We start from the raw sequence: 27,024 nt of genomic DNA on the forward strand, positions 1-27,024 counted from the left end.
TTAAATTGTGTATTAGTTAACAACTGAGTTTAATGTTATGAGGAACTTACATACCTTTTCTGCTTGCAAAGCAAAGTGAACAGAGCAGAGAGAAACAAATTTCATTCTTACAATCGAGCAAATGTGGAGATGTAAAATACACACAGGAGGAGCGTGTATATTTCAGACCACAAAAAATAAAGTACGTTATTCACATAGCTAGAAAAAAACAAGACAATTACCAAAATGTTTAACTGGTAAAAGTTTAATGTCAACTTACTTATAAAAATGAAAAAATATTTTAAAATTCACCATACAATTGAGCAACCTGGCCCTACTGACTACCAGCTATAGGAAGGCATTTAAGGAAATGATGGTTGTGTCAAAACAAAGGCTAACTTGAGGCATGTATGCTGCTTTGAAATAAAAAGAAAAGAAAAACCAAAAAACCCTCTCATTTGCAGGAAGCTAGATGCTTAGTCTAGTTTTTAAAGCTAATTACAAAATACTCGTTCATACTGGTCCAGATGTCTTGACAATTTCTTCTTCTAACAGAACTGTCAAAAGAAAATAATACTTTATGAGATCTTTATACATCTTAGTTCTAAACCTCTACAAGAAGAAACAGAAATACAACACCATACTTAGAATATGGAAATTACTAATTAAAGCACTTGCTTATATTTTAACCCTTCCTTCAGGCATCTGTATACAGACACTTCTGTAACTGCCACCTTACATAAGGTTTTAAGGACAAATGTACTTTTCCAATTACTGTAAGCAATTCCATCAAATGATTTCTAAGCTTTATATATTATTTAGATATCTCAGAGCCTATATATGAACAATATTCATACAACAATACATAAGCTATGTAAACCAAGATACATAAAATATTTTTTTATGTGGGATTCTTAATGTACACCGTGGCATGGCCCTGCAGAGCTGCAGCATGCTTAACATAGAAAAATAACAGAATGAGGTTATCATGCTTCCTATGGCATGTGATCACACCCTAAACTGTAAATTTTACAAGCCTTCATTTCAGTGTTTTTCTGTTTTATTGAACTACCAATGTTTCTCCAAAGCTTTATAAATTCCTGTTTCCCAAACTTAAAAAAGATTCAATCAAGTTATCACTGCCCTACACTTATCCTGGCACAGGAATACAGCAGCAGTCATCTCTCTTTTCTATTGCTTCTTCTTTTCAGAATAGCAAAAAAACCAGAAAAAACAGTAACAACAAAAGGTCTAAAAAAGGCCTGTTACACTCACCAAAGCAGGGTTTAAAACCAGCTAAAAGAACTTTGGGTGAAGAAAGAGAAAACAGAGTGACTAGATTGTCACCACTTCCTATGTCAAAGCAGTATTGTAACTAAATGTTGCAACGACTAAGTCCTGACTTCCCTCCCCCTTTGCCACCAACCTTCTTGAGAGATCTCATACCTTCAGTCAAAAATATATTTCTAATTTAAAGCTACTTTGCAATCTCAACATGTAATATCATTAATGGGTTAAGAAGTAACCAAAAGTCAACAGAAAGTGATTTGTCACATTTACTGTAAACCCAAATTAAGCACAGAGGCTGGCTGCCTGCTATCAGATATGCAGAGCAGTCTAACAGTCTTACCTTCCATCTGTTTCCACATTCATTACAGACAACAAATGTTGTCATGGGTTCATCAGCACTGCGGGTTTGAACCTTTGGCAAAGGCAAGAGCCAGAAAGGGAAAGGAAAATCAGTATCTTCAATTTTTTGTTAGTGCGCGTTCAATGTAACCGTTTAAATCAAAGTTTAACATTAAGGAAATAAATTTGCATAAAAATACAAGTTAACTTTATGTATCAACTGAAACTGGGCTTTTTGCCTCACTATAAAGCCACGATAAACTTGGATTTTGAGAGATTTAGTAGCACTAAAATACCAAGTTCTGCACCGAAACTGTGCACGTATTTCTAGAAGATTCTGCACTAAAAGTACAATAGGCAGTACAGCTTTACATACATTTACCAATGCAAAGGCTTAAAATCTCATGACTGAAAATCAACTTTCTATTTAAAGCATATGATAAACAGTACAAAATATAAATGCAGCTGATCCTATGATGAAAATGACATTCCCTGAAGCACAGTTAAGCCAATTAAAGCACTCTTTCTGTGGTTGTGGGAATGACTGCAAATCAGAGTCTTGTGTTAGTCAAATGGTACATTAAATATATATATAAATATACATGTGCATATACATACATATAATTTTCTGCTATTTAGTCCCTCTGTAAAAATAAGCTTACACACATTAAAAACAGTATCTCTCCTCCACATAAAACCCTTATGAATATGATGTATTAAGAAGAATTATCAAGAATTCAGCATTGTAAAAAAACTCAAGTTTCAGTCTATATAGATACTCAGCTTGGATCTACATAAAATTTTTGTATTTTTTATTTTGTATTTTGAATTTTTGTATTTTACATAAAATAAATACAACAAACTTGCTTTACATAAGCACAGCTAAGTAGATCCAGCTACCTTCACATTTTATAATTTGTCAGCATTTTGTTGGAAGTTCATTTTGCAATTCCAAACTTTTTTCTCTGACAATCTTTATATAGGACTTAAGTTTTGAAAAAGGAAAACCAAGAGTCAGAATAACCACGCACCTGGGTGTATGTACAGTTCTTCTTTTTGCACTTGCCACATGTAAACAGATCAGTTTGGGTACCTCCTGTTTTAGCCATCTGGTGCTCTCTGATAGCTTCTTTGGTCAAATTTTTGCGCATTTCTTTCAGCTCATCACTTGCCATTTCCTACAAAGGACAAAGAGCAGACAGAGTTTACTAGAGCGTTTTAGCTTTAGAACAAGTTAACACTGTGCAAGCCAATACAATTTTTTATTTAGAATCCATGAACAACAACTCTGTTGAAGGGCAATGTGATTCTACACATTTTTAATTTTACAAGACTTAAGCTGGGCTATTTCACAGCACAGAAGCTACAAGAAGTTAAAAATGTTCTCTTCTTTAACACAGATAGGGAAAAAAAAGTACAAGATACAACATCAAGCATCTAGAAACATTTCTATGCAAATACACTTCTGAAGTTCAGAAATGTAAGTGAGGCAAGGCAGAAGATTTAGAAGTCCTCCAAAGAGGCAAAAAAGATGTTCTCCCTAGGTTAGATCCTTGGATAATTAACTCATTGACCTACGTAACATTTATTACAGGAAAAAATTTACATTTTTTTGACTTCCATATTTGTACTGATAAAGAAGTAGAGCCATAATTTACCATACGTCACCAGAAATCATATTAACTTTGTTTCTAAACACTAAGCAAAGAGTTCAGAATCACCCATTTTCTTTTTCCTTTAAAATAGTTTTAGTGCATGAGATCTTCACAAGGTCTAGTAATCAAGTGTGCACAGCAAAACCAATTTGTAACATTTTTCTTCAATACAATTTTATTCACCATCCCATGTAGATGTGGAATGAAAATTTTGTATCAATGCTCTTTCACTACTGTTAAGAAGTAATCTTAACACTAAGGGGGTTTTAGCCATTTGACATTTCAATACAAAACATTAATGAAACAAAGAATGTGCACTGGACAGGACAAAGTATATGTTTGTTCTAAATATGTAGAACAAAGAAAATCAAAATACATACTGAAGGTACAATTTGCTTTTTCTACACATTCTTTCACCAGCCTCTGTTTGCCCTAACCTTTATGTAAAGCTATAGTAAAAAAAAAACAACCACCAAAAAAAGCCCAGCACAACTTTCTTTTGCAATAAAGTTAGTCATGATTTTCATTAGTTGACCACAACTAATTTCTCTCAGTCTCCAAGATATTCCTTTATATTTCATTTGAGGGGGCAGAATCTAACACATAGAAGCAGAACTGCAGAACTGAAAAGAGATGTTACACAAGATGTGCTTTCACTTTTCTCTCCCATAAAATCTCATTTTTCATTTGAATTTCTTGATCTATTTTGACTTGTAAAGACACTTTCATGCCCTCTACCCCAGCACAGCCCTGTAATTCAGGTTCTGCAAGCCACAAAAAAGCCACAGTCATTCAGAAGTACACCAGCTTACACAAATTACTTTTATGGCTAATAAATACAGGCTAGGGTGTAAGTCCAAGAGGAGAGCAGTTCAAGACCTGTGCTTTACTTACCTCTGCTGTCATTTTAGCAAATTTGTCAGGAGGAATGTTTCCACATAATACATTTTTCCTTAGGTTAGGGTTCTTTGCATCCTTGAGATTTGCTATCCTACTTCGTACCCTATTTTTGTATTTCATATCAGTGTTTTTTAATTCTTGAAAAATAGGTGCTTTGGATTTAAGGAACAAAACATGGATAAGTCAAATAGAGTAAAACATTAACAAGTAAAACAGAGCATTAGAAAGGATTCATTCTGGGGGGCAAGTTCTAAACCAAGGCACTTCCCCACTGTCCATCAAGTCCTCCCCCCACACCAACCAACAGCTACTTTCCTGTTCAACACAGCAGAATTCACAACCTTCTGAAGCCTAATCATAGTTTAGCACAGGGTCAGTGAAATACGAATTTTTGAGTAGTAGGACCTCAACTGTAATTGTGAAAAGTCACTCATAACTTTATGTCCAGTTTCTTCTTTCTCCAGATCTCATCCTGAGAATTAATTAATTTTTGAATGAAATATTCAAACAATGACAGCTCACTCACACAAACTTTTTTGTTAAAAAACAAAGCACAGACCCCTGTTCTGGAACGATTCAAACACTGGTACCAGAACCACCCTTTTGAGAACTGTGAATTCATTTAGAAATAAACTTGTAGAAAATTAAATAAAGACACTAGAAAATGATTAAGAGTGTTAACAATAAAAGATTTTAAAATAGCATAGAAGAGCCCAGCATATTATGTAAGAATGCTTCAGTAAGATATTATATTGCTGCTACAAGGAAAACATATTGAGCTGAAAAGAACCCACACATACTCACCTACATGCATTCCTACATATTTTAAGGCAAATCATTTAGGTTGGGCTGATTTTTAAACACTAAATTTATGTACTGATGTGTTAAACACAGTTAACATTTTTGTTTTATATGAAATATAAAAACACTCAATATATAGATCAAGTTGATTAACTAGAAAATTACTGTGTTTTTCAAAAACACTCCTGCTCTAGAGCACACATATACAACAAAGGATATCTTCTTCAATTTGAGAACCCAGCTCTTCTTCATCAGCACCAATAGCAATGTAATCATCTGAGGAAAACAAATGAATAAAATAAATAAATAAATAAATAAAATATTAGCAACCTGACACTCTGTGTTCTATATTCCTGAGATCCCTACAGTTTCAGAATGCTGAAACTCAGCAAATTATAAAACACTTGCAGTGAGTCTTCTTGTTGTATATGTAATTTTAATTTACTCCATACTTAACATTTCAAAATTTATTACTTGGAAGAACACAAGTAAGCAAAAGAGGGAGAACAGAAGTTTAAAAGAGTCAAAAACATTTAAAAACCAAAAAACTTCTGATACCTAGTTGCAGCAAGCACAAATAGCAACAAAAACCATTGTTATACAGAAAAATCTAAAATATTCCAATGGGCTTGGCATCTCTCCCATCTCCACAGCCTGTGCACAGAACAAACTACTATAAAAGGGAAACATTTTATATTGTGTTTAATCAATTGTTTTAGTCCATACAATACAAGAGTAAGCAAATAAATGTTTTGCATGCATGGAAGAGAAAGATTTCATTATAAACATGGTAATTAAATAACAAACAATCTTATTAGATTTTTAAATGCAAAGCAGAGATGTGTCATAAAAGACGTAAATTAGAAGAAATAGACCACAGCAGTCTTGAAGGCAGTAAAACACTTGAACTAAAATGTCTCAAAATAACTGTTTACTGTTTCTGACCATAATGCTTCCCCACAAAGACATCTACCTTTCCAAGACAGCTTAAAAACAAATTGCATATAATGTTTGCCTCCTCATTTCAACATGGGTATATTTCAGCGAGTAACCCAAACATCATTTGTCCTTTGATCTCATACCAAAGGGCATAAAATAATAAAATAACCTTATTTTTAAAAATGGATCATCAGTTTACATGTGCTATAGAAAGCAACACAGCAAAAAAGGTTTTTGGAAAACTATTTAAAATGAAGACTACATAGAATTATGAATACTAAGATGCTGTGTCTGACTGTCTGGTCCCAAAAGAAGTCTATGAACTATATATCCAGATGACCACTAACCTATGGTCTTTAGTCAACATTGCTTATTGTCTATACCTGAATTTCTATGAATCAAAAGAAAGAATAAAAGAATGAAGAGAGTAAGCACAGATGATTCAGAAGCTTACTTACACGGGGCCAAGCTACACTAAGCTAAGAACAGAGAAACGGGAGCTGGGTCATAATTTTGACAAAAAGGATGCACCAGAAAAAAATCAGGTAATTCTGAAACATCCAGCTTTCAGTTTGCTCCTGATCTAGCAAATCATTCAATTTGTCAGTTTAAAGACACCCGAGTGTATATGAGAGATAAAAAGAAAAAATCCCAGAGCAGTCAAGGAATTTATAGATACACAAAAGGCACGAGGTTAAGAGCAATGCAAACTCTATTATTGCAAGCTATCTTAATGAAATGTCAAGAATAAATCAAAATAGAAAGACAGCCTTCAAAAACTAAAATCTGAAGGTTCCCAGGACCTCTGGTGTAAGGCAGTCTTGTATGTAGTCACACCCTCTCAGTCAAAAAGACTGAGACAAAAAAAATAGCAGCCTATACAAAAAAAAATTCAAATTAAGCATTAAGGAGGCAACAACATTCCTTAAAACAAGATCCCCTGTTGGCAATGTATCAGATGAACTGAGCCACAAAATGTCCTGAATTAGCAGCAATAAAAATGCATTTTGAAACATCCCCATGCCATCAAGGTTACTCATTACTTGCACCTTGGGTGAACTGGTTTATGGGTCTACACGCTCAAATGGATGCAAACAGGGTTTATTCTACCCTACAGGGTAGGAGAAAAAGTAGAGTGGGAAAGACAGAAATAGAGAGGAAGGAAATAGTTAAACTTGAAAATATAGTCTACAAAGCTCACCTCCTGTTCTGAGAGCTGCAGAGAGCATTTCTCTACATTTCACTCGTACAGAGTCTGAAGTGCTTGGAGCCCGGGGAAAAGAAGGGATGAAAGAATTTGAGGGAGCACTACCCTCCTCCTTCCTGCTGTTGGAATTGCTACTTGAGCTGCTAAAAAAAGGCAAAATGAAAACCAATATTAATGTTTTTTCCCCTTCAAATAATTTTGTTTCTGGGCAAAATACGGGTCTTTTGCTACATCCATTTGATGGTATTTGAAAATAAGAACACAAGCCACCTTTTAAAGAAGTTATTTATAGCTCTAGAGTCAGTACAATTTTTAAAGTGTCTTTAGACTATTCACTAGGGTATTTCACACAATAGAGACACAGCAGGTATTTCATTCCATTATATGGCACATAAGCTTTAATTCTCAGTTCTTTACATTAACATGAAATCTTTTTTCCTCCCACAGACCTTTACTTTAAGAAAAAGTGATGATACATCACACCAACTTTCACTCTGCATGCCTTGCATTCAATCTGCTTACTGTACTGAAGGGGTGCCATGGTCATAAAAAACCCCCCACAATCTATGTTGTTTTGCAAACTGCAAACCAAGTTTTCATCTTCCATCTGGACATACAGTTAGAGGTTAAACTTCAATTTTAAAATGGCTGCTGAAAAGAGATCACCGAAGTCAGAAATGTAGAGAAGAAATGGGCTTGCAAATACTCTTTTGTAAATGTTCTTTAGCTCCTGCAGTGACATTAATGCAGGCTTCTTTTTCTGGTAACATACTCTGTGTTTACCAAAAAAAGTGCAGAATGTTTATTAAACTTAAAAGCTAACACACAAAAGAAGCATATGCAATTACCACAAAGCAGAGAAAGTTGTTTTACAATTCTCAAAGCTGGGTGCTAGTACCGAGAGAGGACAGAGTATTTGACAGACCCAACAGATGGATAAACAAAACTTGTCTGGCTATATCTTGACCTATGTTTGTTGGGTTTTTTTCATGTCAACAGTAGCACAGTTTACTTCTCCAACAACACACTGTTCCTTGTACAACTCTATCTTTCAGAGAAGAACACGGCAGCTGTCTCTAATATTACCAATTCAGACCAAATAGTTTAATGTTAATTTATACTGAGTGAGACTATTTGCACAGCCATTAAGAATTAAGCACCTTTCTTCTCTGGCATCAGGGCTGTTTTGTGAGGAAGATGCAGGCTCCTTCTTCTTTTCTTCAGAATCTTTATCAGTTGAAGGTCCATCTGGAAATACAAAACATGAGAAACTCTCTTCTACCCAGAAATAGTAACTGATTTAAAGCAGTGATAAAATATCATGATTTTTCCCGAATCAGTTACAAATGCTATCATCTCCCACTCTCTGCTTTGACCTTCTCTTGCAGTACAGCCTTCCACTTCCCAACACCCTCCCAATGCAGGAAATGGAAAACATGACAACACTTCAGATGCTTTGAGTCAAGTCCAGCATCTGCTTAAACTGGCAGTGAAGACATGATGGAAACATAGACTTCTATGATTTATTTTTTCCAACACTCCTGCATTAGGTAGACAGTAACTTCTCAGGTATTGTATCAAGTCTCTGGAATTTGTCTTCCATGCTTTATATACTTAATTTCCTACTACATACATGCCATTCTTTTTAATTATATTGTGGAAGAGACCATAGTTGGCAAAATATAAAGTCACTTTCATATTTTCAAAGGAGTTTTCCAGACACACAGATAGTAGTTTCTGTGATAGCTCTTAAATTACTTGCCTCAGTATTTAAATATACTTGAATCTGCCATTCCCATACAGGTTATGTTTCACAACAATTTTATAAAGAATAAGGACAAAAGTCTATATAGAAAAGAGCAATCACAACACTTAAATCTAGCGCAGCAAAAATGCATACACCCTTCCATTGTAAAGAGGATTTCAGAGTGGCTAAATTGAGTGCCTGCTTTGATTTGTTCTCTAGAAAGGGTGGCTCTCTACTGCCTACAGAGAAAGCCTAGTGAGATTGACATCACTGATTGACAGATTTCGTGAATTCCTCTTCCCAAGCCCTTATAAAGCTGCTATTACACTTCTAAAATCGTAGACTGTATTACTGGAATAAGCATATATTACAAACTTTAAAATTAATTAAAAACAGGACAAGAAAAGGAGGGAAATCTGTTAAGGCTCAGTCTTGCCAACAAAGATGTCCTGAACTGAGCATGTAAATCCTTGTTTAGGCATCTAAAAGTGTCTTTATTTACAGAGAAACCCCCATCCCTGTGCTTCTCAGAAGAACTTGGTTGTACATAACACAAATCTGGGTCTCTTCAAACATCAAGCTTTTTAATTTGATTTTTATAGAGCAGAAAATAACTGTACTGGCTTTATTTTTATAGGAACAATAAACTGAACATGATTTTGATCCTTTCCTTAACCTGTGAGTTAAGGAATTTATCCAAAGAAATACCACTTTGTTAAAAAAAATCATCATAAAAGGAGAGCAGAGACAGCAGTACTGGATCAGACCAGGCACCAATCTATTATCCTGTCTCCAGCTGCACCTATAAGGACATGCACACAAAATAGTACAGGAACCAGAAAAGCACAAGAAGATACTTCTCCAGAGTATTTCTCCAGCCTTCAAGAGCTCACTCATTGTTTGCAATGTTGTATTCAATCTGTGAGAAATTTCATTTAGGAAAAAAAAGATAATTAAACACAGATGATGCACTCAGTGATCATCTTTAATAAGCTGAAAATGCTATTTAAAAAATCCTAATAAAGAGATCAATTTAACAACTTCTGTTTATAAAAATAATTTTACTAAGAAAGCAAACGACTATAAACTGAATGGATCACATGAGTTCTCTGCTATGACAACTGAAGAGAACTAAGAGAAAGAAAACAACTCCCATTTTTAACATGCATACTCACTCTCTCTATGGCAACAACTGATTACATGATATAATCTTTAAAGATGTTCCAAATATGCATACAATCTTATTTAGCTTCATAACATTTTAAGTACATGTTCATTTTTGTCAGAGGCTTTAAGACAAACCAGTAGATCAAACAGGTATCTTGGGGTACAGCTCAAGTCCTGCAAAGCAGGAGCTGTGCTTCAGCCCATTTACCTACACATTCTTTTCTGGCACACAAGTTGTCAAATTCAGGTCTGACTTGTGTATCTCCTGCTTATTATGCACACATATCACAGTTGTATAGCTGGCACCCAGATCTCTTTTATCAAACACTTCCATTCAGCCCAGCACCATTTCACCAAGGGCAGGCACTGGCCAACACCTGCCAGTACCCCAATGGCTTCTTTCCCTTATGGAAGGCAGGATGTACACAAGGCACACAGATAAAAGCACAGCTCCTCCTAAGCTGCAGTCTATGCAAGGATGTCTCAAATCAAGGTCAGACTTGAGCAGCTGAAACTGGACATCTTTAGCAAGTATGTCTTCAAAACTAGAGCTTCTTTAATCACTTGAGAGTTTTTGCTTAATCTAGTTTCAAAAAGCTGAAAATAAAGTTAATATTATCCTAAGTCACTTTATTATTTGTTTAAGTCACTTTATGGCTCATAAATTGGAAAGCATTAGAAGAGATGCTTTCCATCTTTAAACTCACACAGTACTGAGGATATCTTGTTTTACTGAAATACTGTATTGACAAAAGAACAGACTGCAATTAACAGCCTGCTAGGCAGCATTTCACCTATCCTCTGGGGATAGAAAAATTATCCTTGACAAATTAAAAGTCCCTACTAATTAGCTTATTTTACATTCAATGACCAGACTCTAATATAGAGGAAGAATGACATCTAATGGGAACTATGAACAACCACAGAAATTCTAACAAAGTAAGGTGGAAAAAAATGGCCCTTCTGTGAAATATCTTTAAAAATTCCAATGTGATTCACCTCAGGAAGTCTACAGAACATTATAAATATTTATACAATACAAACTACAAGTTGTGCAGTTCCTTTTTGCAACTCCATACAGCTATTCAAACTTACCAAATTTGTCTTCAGAAACAAGTGGGAATTATCACCAATTTTAGGACTGAAAACTGTAACTTCGCAGTTTTAGCTACTGCATCTTCAGGCAGCCATAAACACCTCAAAGCTTTGTTTTTTTATAAGAGAAGTTAATTTATATTAATACTTCTTCTTTAAAATACAAAGAACACGGTAGTAACAAGAATAGACTAGTACTCATTGGAATAAGACATTCTAAGGTTAACAATGGCACTGCAGTTTCTACCTGGGACTTGCAATTAATTTGAAAGATATTTGAAGCTTCTCCAGTGAAAAATCTCTCCAGGGTCAAATAAGACATAACAGTGGTTTGTGTTATCAAACCAGAAATTTTAAAGATACAGCCAGATAACATAATTAATCTGAATGTTAGAAGCCATTAATAGCTTTCTCCTAGATATTTCTATGTTACGAGCCAACACTAGACATTTGCTAGTAAAAAGAAAAAACTAGAAAATATAAAGATGAAATGCTATTCATTTATAAATCTAACTTCAGATTAAGAAAAATATTAAAGTAAAAAATTTCCCCAGAAACATTAATGAAAGGGGGCTAGTTATTACCTGGAAGCACATGAAAATTTAATTTAGCGGGATATCGTGTGTTGCCTACTCAGGAATTACGACCAGAACTTGGAAAGTTTTCTGAGAATTCAGTTTAAATAAGTGAAAAGAAAGAGATAAGAGAACAGGTACCAAATTACATAATTATTAATTCAACAATGACCTTGACATGCAATAATTATTTAGGCTCCATTTTCCAGATTCTGACCAAATAGTCTTGAGATGCACAAGCAGCTACACTTGTCAGCAATTCCTCTACAAGACGTAGTAAGGCATGAAGATAAGATCAGTAAAAGTCTCTTTTCAGTAGTAGCTCTGGAAGGAGGAATATCTAAAAGTCCATAAATAAACAACAAAATTATGAACTGTTTGCTAAAGATTTTTTTATCATCAGTGTCAAAAGACCACGACACATGGACTTATTCACTATGTGTTTTTCTTTTATATAGTATAATGCATTGTGTGTTGTTATCTCTCCACTTATTAGCTTAACAAATTACAGACCTACAAACAGTACATGAACAGTTCCAAATATACACTTCACAAGAGGTGATTTCTACAGCTCATACTCGATATGAAAATGAAACTATTGAAATTGTTTTTGCACTTGATTCTGCTTGATGTCTTATAAAGACATGTACTCTTCTTATCAAAAGTAAATAATATTTGTAAATGCTATTAGACTCTAATTTAAGAACTTGCTTTGCCAGGAACATTTTTTTTTTTTGAACAAAGCCAGTAGGCTTTGAGATGTCCTTGAACAACACTTATGACAGCATTAACATACCTGTAAGATAGTCCTAGACTGCACCTGCTGGCTCTAGGAGAATCAAATCCAGGTTTGAAATAACAAAGGATTTTGTGAGCAAAGTAATCTTAGTAAAATACTTCTGTGATGCCTGATTGGTGCTATTAACACTTAAACACTCTTTTAAAATAAAATTATTCAGGCACGCCCTTCTTTGAAATAGGCATTTCAAAATGTTTGTGGCCTCACTTTAAGTTTTCAATACTGGCAACAGATTATCACTTAATGTTAAGAATATTGTGCCATGCTTCTGCATTTTCAGTTCAGTATATAGTTACTGGAGGAAAGTTTACCTACAGGTCTAGACATTCTTTTTCACTGTATACTCTTCATTTCAGCAAGTAATTATTTATTATGAGGGTTATATTCCTTAAGGAATTTTTGTTGCTTTTCTAACATAAGAAACACTCCTGACAACCTAAATGAGTGCACATAGATTCATTATCTGCACAGCATACTCTGTATATTCAGTGCATAGATTCATTATCTGCACAGCATACTCTCTGTATATTCAGCTACTTGGCAAAACAATCATTATTGGTAAATCCCATATTATAACTGAGCAGCATTTTATTCTGAGAGCTGAATTTAGCTCCTTATGCAAATTGTGACCATCTCTGCTGTATAGTTTAACTTTCAGAAAGTATCTGAAAGGGACCTTGCACTGTGGCTCACCCAGTGAGTCACTTCAGATGGTCAGAAGCCTCAGCTTCACAGCGTCCAACCCCTCCAAAAAACGCTTGGAGAAAAAAATCTGGGAAGGCTCAAGTCAAGCCACAAAGATCTGGTGATTCACAACTCACTTTGATCTGTACTCATGTATCCCATGCATTCCTAAAAACTAAATTCTGATAGCATTGAACTGAAACATTACATGCAGCCTGAACAGTGAACAATTCTTGCCTAAATTCAAAATGTCATTTATAAAAATAACTCACAAAGACTTCAGAGCTCTGAGTACAATGCTTGGTACGATTAACAGCTGTCCGCTTCTGCTGCCATCTTTGCTCCATACCATTTTACATGCACTATAAACAGCATAATCGAAACTGATTTCTCAAGCAGCTCAACATACGGTATTGCGCATTCTTCCAAGAAAGTCAAAACTAATGATAAAACAGAATAAGAGTACTTTGTAAGATTCCCACCCATACTTATACCCTATCTTTCACAGTTATGAAACTTTATGTTCTAATGAGTTACTGAGCAGTGATAAAAGAGGCAAAACATTTGCCTTACTATGCTTTAGATCTACATTACAACCAAGAAAAATTTAACTACCGAAGTTTTGAATGTAAGCAGTGCTGTATTTCCAGGATTCACTTAATTTTATGTAGTAAGTGCATTACCACAATTATACTAGAGCTGGCACAATTATGACACAATAATATCTGTTATGTAACAAAAATTACCATATGAACAAAGGTCACATACCCACTGCCCCAAGAAATACTCAGTTCTGATAAATGCCAAATATTTCTTATTTGCTTTCCAGCTCCTCACATGTTTGACTTCACCTCATGCAAAATGCCTTAGTTAGAGTCTCCCAGCTGTGTTAAAACAATCTGAATCTAGCAAGCTACAAAAGGGGAAGGTCCACTTGCCCAGCTGTTTGTTACTGCTACAATCCCTGTGCAGGAAACAGCAACTGCAAACAGGCTGGACCAAAAAGTCATAGTTGAAATTTCAAGCCAGAAGAAATGAACAAAACAATTAGTTTCTAACTGATCAGTTCTCAGCTCTGGTCTTCTGGAGAGCCACTCCAGCACTAGTTGTAACACAGGAGGGAGCAAAGAGGCAGAAGGGGAGTCAGGACTGCTCCTCTGCACAGCAGCCTACACCCAGACTGACCTGCTGTGACCTTCAGGCATCACATTCTTACCCAGACTACTACAGCATGGAAACCCTCCAGGCAGGAGTGACACTCCCCAGGTTTCACAATGTTTGAACCCTTAAACACCAGTAAACTTTAAGTAACAACGTATTAAGACAATTCTGACTGACTTAAGGAACTCAAGGGTTAAAAAAATGAGACAATTATTTTTTATTACTATCAACAAAAAAAAGGCAAATCCTTAGGTCAAAGGACAGCAATAATCAGGCAGGTCTCCCCCTCCCCAAGGAGAGCAGCATCTGAGCACACTCCCAGTGAGAATTCTGTTGGAAATGAGAGTATATCCTCTACTATACTGTCTAAGCTAAGTGGCAGTTTTAAAAATTTGAACTTCCAAGAAAAAAAAATAACTTTCACCAAATATTGATAGGGTTTTGTTTTTAAAACTTAGACTAACAACCTTTAATAAAGTTGTTGAGAGCTAAATCACTCAATCCAGCAGCTACTTTTAGAAGTCTTTAGAGTAACTGATGCTAATATACAAGTCAATTTCTCCACTTATATACCTTACTACTTTTATATACTGATTTAATAAAGCTGGACTTCCACATTTAATTTCAACAATAAAAAGTATATTACTTTCACTATTTACCAGTTATCTCTGATCAGATCATACACTAAGATCCTGTAAATGCACTTACTTTTATTATTAAGGTCATTATGAATTTTAAGGTGTTTTATCAGCATGTCTAGTATTATCCAGTTTTAACCTCTAAAACTAACATTATTATTAGGTAGGTTAAAAGTCTTTAAGGTAGCTTTAAAAAGTTTGCTGTAGACACTGTTTTTTCTTACTAGAGCATCAAAGTTTAAGGTTCTGACAAGTTGTCCATTTCTAGACAGTCAGAGTATTTTCTATATCATTTACAAGACAGTAATAAAGTATCTGATAAACACTTCACAACTGATAAAAATGAAGCTGAGTTCAAATGGTAGGGGAATTACACTCTCCTGGTATTTAGCATATTTTTCCAGACAGAGTGGTAAATATTTAAATCATTAAGTAAATTCTTTTCTATTTTAAAATTTTAAGCTTCAAAAATCTTAATTTACCTAAGCTTACATACAAAGAAACAAAACAGAGTGCACCACAGTGTATGAACAAAAATATCTGGACATATTCTGAGATTTAAGTGTTTTCAGATATATTAAGTACTACCAAATACCCTTGAATAAAACCCAAACAGAAAGGTTTTAAGCTTATGAATTGCTTTAAGGGAAATTAAACAAAAAGTGTTAAGTTGCCAATTAGTAAGCTGTTTAAAATCATTAAGGTTTTAGTTTTAGAAAGTGCAGCTCTGTTTCTCACTACCTGTAAGTTCTAAGAGATTTTAACATTTTAATGTCTTTTTCTCTTCATAATCAAACATCAAAGCCTCCACACTCTCACATGAGATTTTGCACCAGCTCTTCAGAGTACTTGTTATATTTGATGAAGAAAATAGTCAAGAAGTTTGTTAGTGCTTAGTGTGCAGTACAGGCACTCCAGCTCAACTGCAGGCAACGAGACTTCAGAAATTAATCACATCAGAGAAGCTGATGTCCTGCTGCCTGCCAGCCCAAATAAAATACATTAACTGTTTCTCTGCACACACTCTCACAGTAATGGCCTGGGGACAGTCAAAGAGTAAAAAACCAATTACACCAGCACAGAAAGTTTCAACATTCACACAAAAGCACAAATATGTCTAAAGCAAGGCAGTGCCAATGATGAGCACCAAGGCTGCACAGAGTTAAAACATGCAAGAGCAGGGATGTTTCTGTTGCCATACCTAACAGCTTCTTCCAAGACTTGATAAGAGATTTTGCTAAAGATGTAACCTCTTCATCTGTGCTTTGCTTGCGTATTGCATTCACTGACATTCCAATTCTGGTAGACTGCAAAAGAAATGGAAATATACATTATCACAAGTGACAGGAAAACAATTTAACAAATAAATATATATAAATTTGTACTTTGACATTCATTTTTACAGTATCTTTTTTCTTTTTCTTTTGTGGTGTGTTTGTTTCCTTTTTGCTTGTGATTCTCAGGACAAAATACTGCAAGCCTTTAGAAAAATTCTCTCAATAACATGGACATTTTAAAAAGAAACACAACAGTATTACCATCTGTCTTCATCACAAAAATTTGGGGAGGGGTGGACAGTGATTGTGGGCACAAGGGTTAAGGACTGTAGTTATATTTCAGCACTATAAGAAGCTTGCTGACTTCTTCATTGACATCACACTCTTAGAATTCCCTTTCAGTGGTTGTGTAAAAAGCTGTAATACCCAGATGGGAGCAAGCATGGTTAAGGTACCTAAAAATTTTGATGATACTGAGATTGTTTAGAATCATTAGCACAGAGAGTTCTAACTTTAGACAGAAGCAGTACTCTCTGTGTTTAAGATTTTAAAGAATGAGCTATCCTATATTTCTGAAAAGGCTGACAGTGACAAGCTTTAAGCCTTTGCCATTACTGCCACCTACAGAGCGAACATGAGAGTAAGTTACAACTCACGCCTTTCAAGACTCAGAAGATAAGGACATAAATATAGCTCAACAGTAACATTTTAGAAGATTTATGGCTAATGTGTAAGTGTAACAAAGAGAAAATTTCTACCCTTTTAGCTTCATAAGAGGAGAAAAGCATTTAACAATATAAATAAGGATTTTATTATCTTTTTGTATTCTGATTGATGACTAAATTTTTTTATTTGCTGTTAAGATGCTCATTTTTGTTGCATTACCATTTACAGGATTCACTAAATAGAAATTACTCTACTTACTTTTGCAGTAGATCATCATTAACTTCCTTCTTCTTAAAAGGAAAATTTAAATCTTTGTGGCTTGCTAAAAATGGAAATTATTTGTTCCTGTAAATTACTTCTTACAACCCAAACAACACTTTTTGAGGCACCATGGATGAGCTATTGAAATAATCCATATCTATTTCAGCCAAGGAAACACATTAAATAACCTCAGGCCTAAGCATCAGCTCTAAACATGCATTTTGAATGAAAGAAAACAAACGGTTACTCACCTGTAACTAAAATGTTCCAAGATGGACTCTGCTCACCCACATTAATGGTACTGCCCATTTTCTTGGTATTTTGAACACTTAAATCTCAACAATATGTTCAGACAGTAAAAAATAGCATGTCCTTGAAAATCCATAAAATACTACATCTGGATGAGAAAAATGTATCTACTAAAAAACCCAACCCTCCATTAACAGCTGGGCACAACGACAGCCTATGCTCATCAGCAAAGGGAAAACACACAAACTTACAGACTTAGCTAAGTAAAATCCAAAAACTCAAGTAAAACTCAAAACTAACCAGAAAAATTTCTTCTTATGATCACACAAAAGGGACAGTTTATGGGAACTTTCTGAACTGCCAGCTTTCTTAAAGCAGCACATAAAAACAACTAATTTGTTTGCTTTTATAGAACACTGCATCAGGTCTACCTGAAGAGAGGAAGTCATGATCTACTAATTTATCTACCTTCTAACTGGCACAGATAGTCACAAAAGATCAGTGTTATATTCTCAAAATTACTATGTTGTAGTGACAAACCAGCTGACAGTATTTGGAATTTCCTTCGTCACCCTGTCTATAGAGCTGTTCTTGCAATTGCCACTGTTAAGTGAAAAACTCCAGTATTTTCATTCTTCCCCACTTTAAATTCTATAGCACTTTTCATCTGCTTTCAGAGTTAAGACAGTCAAAGACAGCATAAGACAGCTGTTTTCACCCTGAAGCACTGAAGCTTTGGCCAGCAGCCCTCAGTTGGTGCAAGCAGTAGTGAGCACAAGTAACCTATGACTGAACACAAAGCAGAGCAGACAGGGGCAGCAGGTGCTCTCTAAACCAGATCAAATGCAAAAATTTAAGGAACACAGCTGGGGAGGGAGAGCAACCACCAAAGGAATCAGACCTGCCTCCAACTTTAAACTGTAAGTGTGTGAGGACAGAGAACTGCTGAGCACTCAGACCAAAGCAGAGCCAAACCAACCACTGAAGAATAACCACCCCTGGATTTCTTGCCAGTGAACTGCCCTAAAGCCATTAACAAAGGCTGCACATCATAGCCTAGCTCTGCACATGTGTGTGTAACTTCCTGTAAAACCTGTTTGTGAAAATAAAGGCTGACTGTGTCACTCACTGTTTAGCTGTGCACTAACCACAATTAGCACCAGGGACACGATGCCTTTAATGCTCTGAAGCTGCTAAACAGATTTGCAAGTCAGACCACAGGATAAATTGTGTGAGGAAGCCTACCGGCTCCCTGCCTAGCTGAGGAAGGATCAGCTTGCTTACATAAAACTCATCAGATGTGACACAATGGTATTATTGCCTGTAATCACTTCAGCTTTCTGTGAAAATAAATGTGGCAAGAAAGACAAAAGACACCAGCACAAGTCCAGACTACTAATATGCACCTTCCTATTGCACATACCTGTGAAACTCGTCAGAGGACCTCATTATTTCAGGCTGAGGTAGGAGAGGTATAACACAAAAAATCATCACTTCTCTTATTACACAAGAATAACAGAGCTAGCAGAGCTTTTCTAAATGTAGCCAGCTTTCAAAGCTTCTTAAAAATGGGTATGGAAGTACACTTTTCACTTTTATTCTTCATTTCATCAATTCAAACACAATTGTCAGAACTCTTGATCTGCACAGAAGAACACAGTGCCTCCACTATCTCATGACCATCACCCCACCTGACACTGGCACACTCATGACTCACCACCAGAGCAAGGAGTACGATTTCTTCACATTTCAGCTCTCGCTCTGAGCCCACCATTGCTTAAGCAAATTTGGGAGGCCAACAAAGAAAGTTTATGTCAGACTTAATATTTTATCAAACTCTCAAGGGAAAAAAAAAAAAAGTAAATTTGAGTCCAAATATGTTGCTAAATGCAATCTCATGCAGTGGAACTGTTTTGAATACAGCAATGGATATTTATGAAAAGCTTCCTAACTAAGGTACAGACAATGCACTATGCAAGAGTATCCCAAAGTACTTGAAAGTTCAGAGCTCTCGCAGAGAAATTTTTAACTCCAAAGGCAAAATAATGTTATTATACTTAATGCAAAATATAATTTGCATTAAGACCTGCACAAAGAAACTCAAAAAAATCAGGTTAAGCAGAGAGATTTTCTTGGTTTTGTTATTGCTTTCTGTGGGGTATTTTTTCTAGGGGGTTTTGAGTTTGTTTTCTTTTTAAAGAAGAAAGTTGAACATAGGGGACAAAGTATCAGAGTTGCACCAGCATTCATGCATAAAAGTGACACCTTAAAAATCCCATTTTCTGTCAGAAATAGTATTAGTAATAACTTACTAAGTACATTCTGCAAGTATATAGGATGCATGAATCAAAAATTCTATCACTCCTGACACCTTTAAAATTTGAACTTTATATTTATAGCTAATTCTTTATCTGTGACCATTAATTGCCCCTTAGAAAAAAGTTACTTTTCAGTCTCCTCCAATTTAAGTGGCTACTACAGCAAATCGGGTCTCAGATTTAACTGAAATTTTAAAATTTTCACAGATAGGGAATATCTGGCTAGTTTGGAACAAAAGTTGCTCACTGATGAATTACATGAAAAGCTCTGAAACTTGACATATAAGTAAAGTTGACCAAGTTTATTTTTTGAAGGAATTTACAAATAATATATAAAATATTGTTAAAGATGCAAATCTAAGCAACATTAGTGAGAGTATCCATACAACTGGGATAGATTGTACCCCTCCATCACTCCAATCCAGGAGAGTAAAAGAGGAGTATAATTACCTTAAGAAATACATTACTCAGAATGAGGGAGGGGGAACATGGAGTGTGCGTCGAATACAACTTGTCTACAAGGTATCAACTATGTTTCTCCTTACTTACAAGGCAAAACCAGAACTAACTACATAAGACAGAATCAGACAAAATCAGGTGCATTCTCCTTCAACTCTAACACACTCATTTGTGTTAAGAGTGAAAATGTAAGATTCTATGTCTGGTAAATTTGTAAGCAGCTCTTCTCCCTTATCCACAACAAAATTCACGACTCTCAATCAGAAAGAGAAACTTTAAGAGTTTGCTGCTGGAAGAAAATACTTAAGATAAGTGTGCTACATCAGGTGAAGTGAGACTAGATTACCATGTAACAAAACTGATGCTTCCGAGGACTTTGGACTTAGGAATCTATTTAAATAGTGTAACCTCCTTTCAAATCAGCTGGCTCCACCTTCTTCATTAGGGAATTAACAATTGCAACACAACAACAATAAGAAAATCATACCTGTAGTAACTCAAGGGTCATGGGAATATTCTTAAGCTCCTTCAACAAATCAAGAGCTCCAGCCTAAAAAAAAAAAGAAAGAAAATAAAAACATCAACTTGGTAGCAATCAGGAACTCCAAATAAAATATCAACAATATAATCTTATCTGCCTTCAGGGTCATACACTGGGTTCAAACCACCAGTTCTCAATTTATCCACAGAACTAGAACAAGGAATGGTCCACTTCACAAACTCTAAGCATTAACAGGCCTTAACTTGGAAATCAAAGTATTCACTCAAGACTAGGGAGTTGCCATACCTAACACAGGAGTTTTACCCCATGTAACTCAAATGACAATCAAAGCATTCTGTCAATTACTACTTAACCAATACACATCTTCAAGGATGTTTTGCTTCAGCACAAGAAAAAATCCAGACAACAGCAGCAATTTTCAGTTCAGAACAAGCACGTCAGTTTTAGCACAAGAACTTGGAGCTGAGAAGCTCTGCCCAGTCCATCAATAATGCACATATATATATAAAACATACACAGACATCATTCTTTACTGTATTTGTGGTGATGTGGTAAAGCCACACACCGTGGGTTTTTCTTTTTCCCCTGCTAAGACTTTTAGGAAAGGTACTAACTACTTCTGTGTAAGCAGCTTTCTAGATAGATGATTCAAATTCAGAGATTGCACTATTAGATGTTAACAAAGTCTATACCCAGCTACTTTAACAATTCATTCTTTAGCAATATAGGCTTTACTTTAAAAAAGTTTGCATAAATGTGAGCTCTGTAATTCTCTTTAACCTCTCCAACCTTGACGATTTACCAACTCTGCTTCAGCAAAGTTCTGCACACACTTCTGACTGTGCACGTGGGCTGTCAGCCCACACAAACCTCCCAAAGGCTGAGATGATTTGGCTGTTATTCAAGTGCACGTGGTGCTGAACCTGGAAGCTATGAACAGAAGGGAGGCAACAACTGCCTGTGCATCCAAGAGGCCACTCAGTTCACTCAGGCTCAGTTCATTACTTTTTCTTTTTTTCCTTTTTTTAAATTTTTTTAATTAATGAGGTTTGGAAATAAATCCCATAAAACTTCCATTTGCAAATCTGTGGAATTTTATTTGCTTTTCTTTCCTTACCTCTTAACTCATCATATTTTATTTTGCATTTTGCTTGCTTTTCAAATTCTCCCTAATCGACTTCTATTACAACACCTGTTGCAAGGAAAGGTAAAATATTCTGCTACAACTGCAGTCTTACACTTTAGCCACTAAAGATAAAAAAGCCACCAGGAGGTTGAGAAAGATGGAAGTGGAACTTCGGTGTCACATTTAAAAACCCTCAGGTTTGGACACCTTCAAATGTTGGCTACAACCTTTGTTTTTCAAACACTTCTGACCCAAGGAAACCTCTAAACCCAAACATTTCACCAAATCCCACTTTACATAAATTCAATTAATATATAAAGCTAAAGTTTTACTATTTTGCCATGATAGTAAAAGTTACATTTAACTTTTATTCATCTAATACAAAACTTCTCCAGTCTTAACCACAGAATTTTAGCAGCAATGATGCAAGACTGAGAAATGTCACAATGTTTTCAGGTGCTAAATCGAGTTGGCATACTAAACCACATCTTTCTCTCAACAGCCATAAGCATGGTTTCTTCTGTGCAAACACAGATCCAAATAAAGCAAATTAGTTATCTTCACTGCTACAAAACAAAATCAAATTCAAGAAAATTTTCTTAGCCAAAACAAAACTCACGACAGAAGTCAATGTCCCATTTCAAAACATATAATCCAGTAAAACTTACCTCCAAACTAATTAAGTTATTAGCACACTGTACACAGCATGTAATTTTAAAATTAACACACCTGATTATAGTCTGCAAATTCAATATGAAAGTAACACTGTAATGCAAAGTAGCATTCTCTTCATCTCATCTTAGAAATACAGCCTAGTCAAAATTCCTTTGCCTGTTATATCCCTTCCCAACTGCACATGTGAAAACAAATTTATTATTCCCAGAGTAAATGTTTTGTGATACTAGCAACTTGATACATAGCAGGTTGACATGCAACAATTTTTTTTAAAAAAGAAAACAAAAAACCAAGCAAACAAACAACCCCCCCACAAACAAACAAGAATAACCCCCCACAAACAAACAAACAAACACCAAAAAAAACCACCAAAAAAGCCAAACCCAACCAAAAAACAACAGATTAACGGATGTTATCTACATTTTATGCTGGTTTCTGTACCAAATTACCAAAATTGATAATGCACTAATCCTTTCTAAGCCTTCACTTCTCTAATCAATTAATCAATTATACTGTGCACCATGAATAAGATGCTTTAAAATTAAATTTAAATTGGTTTTAAACTCTTACTAACTAAACAGCTTTTCATCATCACTTTTCTTAGCATAATGTCAAATGCTCTCCTTATCTCAAAACTAGTGTGGAAGTTGCACAGCATAACTTGTAATTACTTTTCTCCTAATGTAAGACCTCTATGTTCAAAAAACCCCCCAATCATTAAGACATTGTTATAAACCCTCTTTTAAAGGCATTTCTGTAATTTTATAGAAAATTAAAGGCTATGTCCCATTCTCCTAAGCTGGCTGGCTTTCAATTTACCTTGTCACTTAACAGAACTTAACAGCTTCATACAGACTCAGTAGATTACGTACAGACTCAGTAGATTACTCCTCTCAGCTTCTTTCAGTTGATCAGACCACAACAGCACAGAATGGTATTCTATAGTCATATTTTAGAAGCTGAGCTTCAGGCAATAGAAAATGAAGCAAATTTTCGAAGACAGCAGAGCTATCCAGTCATGATTCTGTTCTACTTAAAGGAGTATACATTTAATAACACAGACAATTTTATTTTCCTCTCTAAATTTACTCAAGCATTCTTGATTTATTTTTAATCCATGGGTGCAGCCTTAGTTTTAATAGCTATTCATTAAGCAGCTTAATGAAAGAAAGGTGTACTTACATACAGCAGAAGCTCAAAGGAAGGCACTACAGGTTTTAATCCAATCACAGTTCTGAAGGAGGAGTGGTATCTATTTCAATTTGAAGCAACGGCAGAAATGTGTATGGCACAGTGCATTAAATACTAAATCATATTATTTACCCCTTCAAAAAGAACTGCACATATCATTTCATTAAATAGGCATGAAATCTGCACAGCTACAATTAAATCCTTAGTCAAGGCAAATCACCAAGAGTTTGACTCAGAGTGTCTGCATGGCCTGCCCTTTTAACTCATCAAAAGACATGTCACAGAGTGCTTTGCCACAAGCCAGAGTCACCTTTTGTATGAGAGATCAAACATTTCTTGTCATCTGAACATTTCTTGACAGCTTCAGAGAGAGCAAGTATCAAAGCTTTTTTTTCTTTCTTTTATTATTAATGTGTCTCATCAAATCATTCTCATTCAAAGACACAGACCAAATACCTGTTCTTGATGAGTAAAAATGGAGAAAGGAACACAAGAGGCTGTCAAGAGTATCATTATTCAGTGGGTACTTGTGTAAGAATGCATTTATCAATTCTCCTTCATCTTTGTGAGACAAAAAAGTACCTCTTCATAGAGACGACCTTAATAATTTTGCTAAAGTTAGCATTTTAACTACAGGGCAGAATTAGGGAGGAAATCACTTTGTGCAATAAAGAAATACCTTGTATATGACAAAGACTCAGAAAAACACAGAGACATCTCCTGGTTTGAATACTAAAGTACATCCTCTCCTTCGATGCTGCTAAGGGTTTTTATCATGCCACACACACGGGCTTTGGACAAACTGTCAGATCTCCGCTTTTGGCCACAGCTCATTGAGAAAACATCAGCCGAACAAAGGAGCCACTTGCGTGTAGTAAGGAGCCTGACTGAAGGAGCTCGGTTCCAACACAGCACAAAAGCCCAACGCCTCTGGTGCTCCCTCGCTCTCACTCCTGGCTCTCACTGCTGGACAGAGGTGAACACGAAGCTCCAGCTCTGGCTCCGGCCAGGCACAGCCCGGCCCAGCTGTGCTCGCTGTGCTCAGCCACGTCCCACCTACACTGACCCCAAGGAAGTCACGGCAGCGCTCCCCAGAGCTCTGAAGGTTAATCATGTTACACGTGCTAGAATGTGAACATATTCACGTGCTAGAATATGTTCCCAGCTGCTGTTAGGAATTTTATCCAAACTACTAAGCCTCCCAGATCACAGAGAAATACCCTGTGGCCACCTGCAGCATCCCTGGTATGGCTGCTCCCCAGGAACAACAGTCATTCTCATGCTACCTGAGAGCTGTCATTTTCTTTCTGTTATCAGAAGTTTTACAAATAAAATCGAGCTGGCTGCCCTTTATCAGTCCCATGACCATGATATTAAAGCATTTCAGGCAGTAAGTCTTCACCCTTTCAACACCTTGTAGGAAAGAGCCACTATTTCAGTTTTAGAGAAAGTGAGACACAAATGCTTTTGTGCTTAAATGCATGGAGAAGAGAATTAAAAACAAAGAGGGAAAAATTATGGAATTAATAAATGCCAGTCATAAAGCATTGTTTCCTCTAGACAAGGGTCTTGCTGCCACAATGTATCATTTGAGAGTTCAAAGAGATCAGAGCTAAACCATGCCATATTATGGAACTACACAGATTGAAGCATGGCTTGTGTGTACTTACAATGAATTTGTTTGTATTCTGAACTAAACAAATCACCTTGGTTTAATACAGTCAGTATTTCTATAAATATGAAAATATTATTAATAATGCTCTTTATACTCTCCAGTATTAAGCAAGAACAAAATTACTTCTATAAAGTGGAAGTGCAGTGTTGAGTTCTCAACTATTACTGTTACTAAGCTTTTAATGCACTATCATAACATATAGGAAAAAAACCCCTTAACTTCATGTATTATTATTAGTTTCTTGCAGGAAGAACAACAATTACATATACAAGCACAAATTTCCAGAGAATAACCTGATAAAGAAATAGCAAACAGAGTTGACAACTTACTTGCATGCTATTTTATCTATAACCAGGATCAGTTATCTGGTTGTTGCTCAACACTCTGATTTTACTTTAATGTGTTTGCAGGCACCGTATAAACACCATATGTTATCACAGTTCTTTATGAAGGACATTACATGACAGTAACACTTCAGCTAAGCCAATTGAATCCTGCCTAACTATATTGTTCATCCGTTCTGAGGCACAAGTTATTCTCCAGATTAATAAACACAATTAGAAGTGTTGCAGGTTAAAAAAAAAAAGAAAAAAGGCTCACACTCTTCATCTGTTTGTGAAGTTTACCCACTCGATTCTGGCCCTGCCGCAGCTGGGTTTGGGCTCTCCACTCACATCTTAGTTTTTACACCCCACCTAAAACTCCAGCTCTCGCGCCTAAAAGCGACAACACCCTATGTACAGGGGGTACAAGAGGCCGTCTCCGCACGGTTCCAGGGGGTGACAGGTTTCCTTTCCCCGCCAAGGCCAGCACCGCGCTTCCAGCGAGCAGGAAGCGAGGGCGCAGCTGCTCCCAGCCAGGGCCGGCGCCCGGGCGGGAACCTCCTCTCGGCCCAAGGCGCTGCGGCGAGGGCGGCGGGGCCGCCCCGCGGGGGAGCAGGACCGGCTGCCGTGCCCCCTCCTCTGGCGGAGCCGGGGGAGGCGCCGCGGCCCCGCGGGACGGCGAGGGAAGCGCCGAGGCCGCCGGGCAGCGCGGCGGCGGGAAGGGACAGGCCCCGCGCCCGCGGGAAAGAGGGAGCGCGGCGCCGGCCGGGGCCGCGCCGGGGCCCGCGGCGCCGGCGCCGATCCGCCTCCCGCCCCGTCCCGTCCCGGCGCTCACCGCGTTCTTCTTCTGCACCATCTTGTCCATCTTCTTGGCGATGCGGATGATCTCGTCCTCCGTGGCCATGGCGGCGGCGGCCCGGGCGGCGCCAGGCAGCGCGCGTCGAGCGCCGGCCGCGGGAGGCAGGCAGTGCTGCCGCTCGCCGAGAGCGGGGCGGGGCTGCGGCCGCCCGCGCACCGCGAGGCCCCGAAAAAGCCCCAAACCCAGCAAAAGTACAGTGAGATGTGTCTGACCTCCGACAACCTTCACTGGGCACTGTACCGAGTCCGACCGAGCTCAAGAAGCGTTTGGACAACGCTCTTCAGACCCATGGTGTCATTCTTCAGTGTCCTGTGCGGGGCCAGGAGTCGGACTCCATGAGCCTAGTGGATCCTTTCCAATTCACGATAGTCCGTGATCCTATGACCCTGTGACCCTCTTACCCTCCCCATCTCCCAGCAATGCTGCTAGCGCTACCCCTGTTCGTACCTGCGGACACAGAGCGAACC

General features: G+C 36.9%; 1 protein-coding gene across 2 annotated transcripts; it reads right to left on the minus strand.

Annotated features, from left to right (window-relative positions):
- Positions 1-26,649, minus strand: TCEA1 (transcription elongation factor A1). Of its 2 annotated transcripts, none has more exons than XM_066563167.1 (10): positions 26,534-26,649; positions 20,694-20,756; positions 16,178-16,283; positions 8,271-8,358; positions 7,105-7,250; positions 5,184-5,240; positions 4,158-4,312; positions 2,640-2,786; positions 1,610-1,681; positions 1-536 (listed from the first exon to the last, which is right to left on the minus strand). In XM_066563167.1, the coding sequence occupies exons 1-10, from the start codon at positions 26,600-26,602 to the stop codon at positions 528-530; spliced, it is 912 nt and encodes a 303-aa protein (XP_066419264.1). In that variant the 5' UTR covers positions 26,603-26,649; the 3' UTR covers positions 1-527. The 2 variants fall into 2 exon arrangements, with proteins under 2 accessions (XP_066419264.1, XP_066419257.1); XM_066563160.1 differs by having other exon boundaries at positions 7,105-7,253.
- Between the last annotated feature and the right edge of the window lie 375 nt (positions 26,650-27,024).

This window comes from Molothrus aeneus, chromosome 1 (genome assembly GCF_037042795.1).
Source record: "Molothrus aeneus isolate 106 chromosome 1, BPBGC_Maene_1.0, whole genome shotgun sequence".
Taxonomy (NCBI): Eukaryota; Metazoa; Chordata; class Aves; order Passeriformes; family Icteridae; genus Molothrus; species Molothrus aeneus.